Here is a 7406-nt window from a genome sequence, read left to right as displayed (position 1 = left end):
ACAACAGTTTGGTGAAGAACAATGCATTTTCCAGCACGATGGAGCACCGTGCCATAAGGCAAAAGTCATAACTAAGTGGCTCGGGGACCAGAATGTTGAAATTTTGGGTCCATGGCCTGGAAACTCCCCAGATCTTAATCCCATTGAGAACTTGTGGTCAATCCTCAAGAGGCGTGTGGACAAACAAAAACCCACTAATTCTGACAAACTCCAAGAAGTTATGAAAGAATGGTTTGCTTTTAGTCAGGATTTGGCCCAGAAGTTGATTGAGAGCATGCCCAGTCGAATTGCAGAGGTCCTGAAAAAGAAGGGCCAACACTGCAAATACTGACTCTTTGCATAAATGTCATGTAATTGTCGATAAAAGCCTTTGAAACGTATGAAGTGCTTGTAATTATATTTCAGTACATCACAGAAACAACTGAAACAAAGATCTAAAAGCAGTTTAGCAGCAAACTTTTTGAAAACTAATATTTATGTAATTCTCAAAACTTTTGGCCACGACTGTACATGTGTTCGAAACCCACTTGTGCAATAAAAGAAGGTGTGAAATAAAACTACTATTTAGAAAATCCAAATAATTCTTTAGTTTTACCTTTAACTGTAAGACAAGCAAAAGAAGTGTGTGCACCAACATGGAAGGACACCGTGCCCGAGTCTTTCTGGGTGACACTTCTTAGTGTAAGTGTGTGCCTTTTGCCTTCCATTCGGATTTCATTCATCTCATTGTTCTGTAGTGGAACGTCTTGCAGCGTCCACTGAACAATGAGTGCATTGTCATGAGAGACAAGGCATTCGAAATGAACGTCCTCGCCTTCATTGACAATGCAGCTCTTCAAGCCAGTTAAGATTATGATTTCAGGTTCTGAAAGCAAAATCAGGTCTCATTTTATAAGTCTTTTCAACTAAATTTACAGCAGGTCATGACAAAAATAGCTATCCTTTCTATAAAAATTAAAGTTAAACTGCTAAGGGAAAAGTGTATAATTTTATGTTAATTGCATAAAAACTCCTATACTTAATCTAGCAAAATGAAATGGGAGTGCATTGGAGAAAGGTTGTGCAAGGTTTAATGAAATTTAATGTGCAAAACCACGTGCACAGAGAATGTGGTACAAGCATATAAGAAAGGATGGATAGCATAGTACTTAGGATGGTATGGAGTAGATGTGTGAGCATCAAAAGAGGATGATCAGGTAAAGTTAGGAGGGATGAAGACTTTTACAGGTGATTCATACCCTTCACTACAAGTTTGGCAGATGTCCGATCATGTTCTGTTTCACAGCCGTACTCTCCAGCGTCTCCTCCTTGCAGCTTGTAAATGATAAGCTCAGCAACAGCCCCATCTTGCTTCAGCTGATATTTTTTGCTTGCTTCTATTACACTCTTGTCTTTCCTCCAGATGACTTTGGCTCCAGCTTTGTCAAGTTCACATCGAAAAACTGCATTTTTCCCAGCTTTACTTTCCAAATTTTTCAGAGGTGATTTGAAAAGAACTGGCAGTGCTGCAAAAGTTGAGTAAACAAGTGTTTCAAGGTCATCATGAAGAAACGGCTTCAAATGATACAGGAGATAAAGACGGTTCAATCCAAGCCTACCCTTAACTTCCAGATTTGCAATGCTTTGGCGCTCTCCAGTGTCACAGATATAGTCACCAGAGTCCTCAGGTTCAAGGTCATGTATGAACAGTTGGGCACAGTGGCCATCTTGCTTGAATTCATATTTAGCACAGGGGCATAGGCCAATTTCACCCCTGCGCCACTCAACTAGAATGTCTGCTTTGGAGAGCTCACACTGGAAGCTGATTGTCTCTCCCTCAACAGCTGTCTGGTTCTTCAGTGCTTGTGTGAAGATGGCTGGAAGTGCTGCCAATGCAAAGAGTGGTATAAGATGCAAGAGATTAATTCTGAAGAGGTATAAAAAGAGTTTCCAGACAAGTAAAACCCTAAGGCAGCAGTTCAAACAAACATTACAGTACACCAACAGCATACATTTAAATTTCTTTCTTTAGCTTTGTCTTCATCTTCATAATAAGCTGTGGAAGCATTCATAATTCACAAAAACAGGGGTGTGACAATGCAGTTCAAAGATGGATTAGAATGGTGGAAAAATTCATGAAGCAGTTGGTCTTCTCCTACCATTAACCTTGACATTGGCTGTTGTAATGCTGTCTCCGCAATCACAAGCATAGTCTCCAGCATCTTCAGGTTTGACATCAGTGATCTTCAGCTCAACAGTAGAGCCAACTTGTTTGATGAGGTACTTTCCTCCAGAATGGATCACCTGAGTCCCTTTCCTCCAAATCACAGGAACTCCAGGTTTGGAGAGCTCACAATGGAAAATGATGCCTTCTCCTTCAGTAGCTGTCTGGTTTTTCAGCTCTTGTGTGAAGGTGGCTGGAAGAGCTGCCAATTCAAAGAGTGGTATGAGATGCCAGAGATTTAGTTCTATACAGATGAGGTAAATAAATATTTTCCAGAGAAGTATGATCAATACAATACAAATGCAATGGTCCAAACAATGGTTACAAGTAAATCCTTTTTTTGGCCTTAACTTCCTATTAAATTGGGGAATCATTCACACTTTGCAACCAAGAAGAGCATGTGACAATGCATTTCAAAGATGGATTAGAATGATGTAAAAATTCATGAAACAGTTGGTCTTCTCCTACCATTAACCTTGACATTGGCTGTTGTAATGCTGTCTCCGCAATCACAAGCATACTCTCCAGCATCTTCAGGTTTGGCATCAGTGATCTTCAGCTCAACAGTAGAGCCAACTTGTTTGATGAGGTACTTTCCTCCAGAATGGATCACCTGAGTCCCTTTCCTCCAAACCACAGGAACTCCAGGTTTGGAGAGCTCACAATGGAAAATGATGCCTTCTCCTTCAGTAGCTGTCTGGTTTTTCAGCTCTTGTGTGAAGGTGGCTGGAAGAGCTGCCAATTCAAAGAGTGGTATGAAATGCAAGAGATTTAGTTCTATACATACAGATGAGATAAATAAATATTTTCCGGAGAAGTATGATCAATACAATACAAATGCAATGGTCCAAACAATGGTTACAATTAAACCCTTTTTTTGGCTATAACTTCCTATTAAATTGGGGAATCATTCACACTTTGCAACCAAAAAATGCATGTGACAATGCATTTCAAAGATGGATTAGAATGATGTAAAAATTCATGAAACAGTTGGTCTTCTCCTACCATTAACCTTGACATTGGCTGTTGTAATGCTGTCTCCGCAATCACAAGCATAGTCTCCAGCATCTTCAGGTTTGACACCAGTGATCTTCAGCTCAACAGTAGAGCCAGCTTGCCTGATGAGGTACTTTCCTCCAGAACTGATCACCTGTGTTCCTTTCCTCCAAACCACAGGAACTTCAGGTTTTGAGAGTTCACATCGCCAAGTAACACTGTCCCCTTCCTGAATCTCTTGGTTCTGTAGCTCATGTTTGAATACCACTGGTAATGCTGAGGAATCAGGCAAAGTTGTTGAACCAGGAACATGATCTTGTGAGATTAAGTTTACACTTTGGATCAGAAATATTCTTTCCACTGGTAGATGTAAAAATTTATTTTACCCTGGTATAACTTATATTTTGACCACCATCTAAGATGTTTAACCAAAACAACCACCATGATGTAAATGGGAAAGCTATAAACTACACAAACAACTTAGTACATTAGAATAGCCAAATACACAGCACTATACACTACCCTACATTAAATGAAGACATTATTAATGGACAGCTGTTTAAATCAGAAAACAGAAAGTTTCTTCATTGTTGAAGACGGCTCAAATAAAAGATGAGTCCTACCATTGACTTTGATGTAAGCAGTGCAGATGTTGTCTCCACAATCACAAATATAATCTCCAGCGTCTTCAGGTTTGACATCAGTGATCTTCAGCTCAACATTAGAGCCAACTTGTTTGATGAGGTACTTCCCTCCAGAATGGATCACCTGAGTCCCTTTCCTCCAAACTACAGGAACTCCAGGTTTGGAGAGCTCACACTGGAAAATGATGCTTTCTCCTTCAATAGCCGTCTGGTTTTTCAGCTCTTGTGTGAAGGTGGCTGGAAGAGCTGCCAATTCATAAGTGGTATGAGATGCCAGAGATTTAGTTCTATACATACATATAAACATTTTCCAGAGAAATAAGATCAATACAATACAAATGCAATGGTCCAAAAAACAAACAAACAAAGAACAGTGGTTACAGTTAAATCCTTTTTTTTTTTGGCCTTAACTTCATATTAAATTGGGGAATCATTTGCACTCTACAACCAAGAAATGCATGTGACAATGCATTTCAAAGATGGATTACAATGATGGAAAAATTCATTAAAAAAAGTTGGTCTTCTCCTACCATTAACCTTGACATTGGCAGTTGTTATGTTGTCTCCACAATCACAAACATAATCTCCAGCATCTTCAGGTTTGACATCAGTGATCTTCAGCTCAACAGTAGAGCTAATTTGCTTGATGATGTACTTTCCTCCAGAACTGATCACCTGTGTTCCTTTCCTCCAAACTACAGGAACTCCAGGTTTTGAGAGTTCACAGTGCAAAGTGACACTGTCCCCCTCTTGAAGCTGTTGGTTCTGCAGCTCACGCTTGAAGACCACTGGTAATTCTGAGGAGTCAGGCAAAGTTGTTGAACCAGGAACAGGATCTTGTGAGATTAATTTGTCATTGTTAGGCCTTTGAGGGTTCAAATAAAAGCTCAGTCCTACCATTGACTTTGATGTTAGCAGTGGTGATGTTGTCTCCACAATCACAAGCATAGTCTCCAGCATCTTCAGGTTTAACATCAATGATCTTCAACTCAACCGTAGCCCCAAATTGTTTGATGAGGTACTTTCCTCCAGAATGGATCACCTGTGTTCCTTTCCTCCAAACCACAGGAACTCCAGGTTTTGAGAGTTCACATCGCAGAGTAACACTGCCACCTTCATCACATGCTTGGTTTAGCAGTACTTCCGTAAAGTGAATTGGGTGAGCTGTTGAGGCAGGCACTTATTGAGTATACAAAGTCAATTTGTACAGTATTCTCTAATAACAGAATGTGTACAGGCAAAATATATAAGCTTTATAATATTCATTTCTAAATATTAAACCTAAGTCAGGAAAGTTAAGGAATACACTATCAAACTACTAATGTAAAAAAAAAAGTCGTGACATTTGTCAAGTATGGTAACCCATACTCGAAATTGGTGTATGGTCTGCATTTAACCCATCCAAGTGCACACACACAGCAGTGAGAAGTGAACACACCGTGAACACACACCCGGAGCAGTGGGCAGCTATATCCAGCAACTGGGGGTTCAGTGCCTTGCTCAAGGGCACTTCAGCCATGGGTATTGAGGGTGGAAGAGAGCGCTGTTCATTCACTCCCTCCCACCTACAACTCCTGCCAGCATTGAGATTCGAACCTGCGACCTTCTGGTTACAAGTCCAAATCTCTGACCATTAGGCCACAGCTGCCCCAATGTATGTTGTTATATAAGAATATAAGAATCTTTGTTATCAACATCAGTGAAACCATCTAAAGAGAAACACTCCTCAGGTTCACATAGCCATTTAAAGCAATCCAGTTGGTATGTTTCAAAAATAAAATATCAACATCAAGACTGGTGACATGATGTGTTGAAAATATTTAAGATACAAAATCAATGTCTGAACCAGTTTCCATCCATGAGCTGTATGACAGAATAAATGAAGACTAAATACATTTTTGGAGGATTTCAAACTGCTAAAAACTACAAAGTGGTAAATTTAGAGATACAAATCAAACTAAAAAAGGTAGGTTTGAAATGAAGAATGATGAAAGACCTCTACTACAGAATAGCACACAAATGTGTGGGAGCAGAGTGAATAGCTCCTGACCGAAAAATTGCAGAAATATCAAAGCAAGAGGACACAACTAATGTTCCCAAACCAGCTTCCTTAACTAAACCAAGTTCACTAACAGATGAATATCATGTAAGGCAAACTAATCTCTTCCCTACAACCATCATCCACCCCTGCCCTCTTCACCTCTGACACGGCAAGTACAATGTGGGAAACAGAAAACACTCCAACTAGAGTCTGCCATATACAGTACATATTCACCATGTATGGCACTAGAACAAGCAGAGGTGCAGATAAAGTTGAAAGAGAACATGGATCAATGGCCATTGATTTTCAAGTGAAAGAATATAAGTAAAACTAAAATAAAATGAAATCAGATTATCAACATGTGCTTCACTTATACTTATGCAAAGACTTTTTAATGCATAAAAAATGAACCGCTATTTTGCTTAAGTTTGTCTGGCAATAAATGTATGAGCAGCAGTTCCGAAAATTGTAAAAAAAAAAAAGGAAAAAAAAAAAGGAATGCTTAAAGGGGGGGCTACAATCGTGTTTCATGTATTCAGAGTTGTTCACAGTGTTAAAGAGTTGGATTCTCATGCTAAACATGGCCAAAGATTTAAAAAATAATTTGGATGAATGACGGAGAATTTCTGTGCCAAAAATCTTACTTCTGGGTTTGTACACGTTTCGGCTGTTTTTTTTTTCCGATCGTGGATCTAATGACGTAGACAATGGTGGAACTCCTTATATTAGCATTTCTCTCGGAAAAGCGCGCCCACGCACACGTCGACCAGAGGAGAGCGAGACTGCGCTCATCAACGCGTTTCATCGGGAAATCCTCGGCAGCGCTGCATAGGATTTGTTCAAGAATGTCTCTAAATAAGTGTGTTTTTGGAAGTGAGGGAAAGTTTACCGTGTTAAGCTTCCCAAAGAACCCAGTGTTACACGAACAGTGGTCAGTGGATGCAGTTTTTCCGGGGCAGCAACGGAGTGTAGCAAGTGCATTTGTGTGTTCTCGTCATTTCAGTGGCGAATGTTTTATAAACAAAGCCTAGGTCGACGCTGGATTTGCACATCGTTTGCTATTAAAACATGGAGCGGTCCCAGTGATAAAAGACCCCATTCATGTAAGTTCAACTGCATCAGATTTCTGTCTTTTTTTGGAAATCAGCACATACGTGAGTATATGTTAATGGAAACAACATGAAACATCATTATTATAGCTCCGCCCAAGGCACGCCTCCAGGAGCTCCGCTTTTTCCGGAGAGAATCGGAAAGCTGTATTTTTCTTTTATAAATATGATAAAACTAAAGACTTTTTGAAGATATGAAGGATGCAGTACTACTCTATAGGTATTCAAGATTAACATAAGATTAGGTGAAACTGTGTATGTTATGTACCCTTTAAAGAGAATATCCAAAGGATTTTTGATGCATGGGCGAGAAGTTTAAATACTTATCAACAAAATAAAGACATACAACAACAAAGAGTGCACAAAACCACTATCGTAATGCAGAAGCGAACAGGTGACCACATGCTGTTCCA

General features: G+C 39.6%; 1 protein-coding gene across 1 annotated transcript in view; it reads right to left on the bottom strand.

The window, feature by feature from the left end:
• The window catches only part of LOC109049406 (obscurin-like), a 56877-nt gene that overhangs the window by 24181 nt on the left and 25290 nt on the right, over positions 1-7406 (bottom strand). Inside the window, 8 exon segments of the mRNA XM_042714687.1 lie at positions 596-865; positions 1239-1865; positions 2139-2405; positions 2672-2938; positions 3209-3475; positions 3823-4089; positions 4374-4640; positions 4741-5007. Coding sequence (XP_042570621.1) covers positions 596-865; positions 1239-1865; positions 2139-2405; positions 2672-2938; positions 3209-3475; positions 3823-4089; positions 4374-4640; positions 4741-5007 — 2499 coding nt within the window.

Source organism: Cyprinus carpio, chromosome A24, assembly GCF_018340385.1.
Source record: "Cyprinus carpio isolate SPL01 chromosome A24, ASM1834038v1, whole genome shotgun sequence".
NCBI lineage: Eukaryota > Metazoa > Chordata > Actinopteri > Cypriniformes > Cyprinidae > Cyprinus > Cyprinus carpio.
Note: the sequence above shows the minus strand (reverse complement) of the source record. Positions and strands in the feature narration are given on the sequence as shown.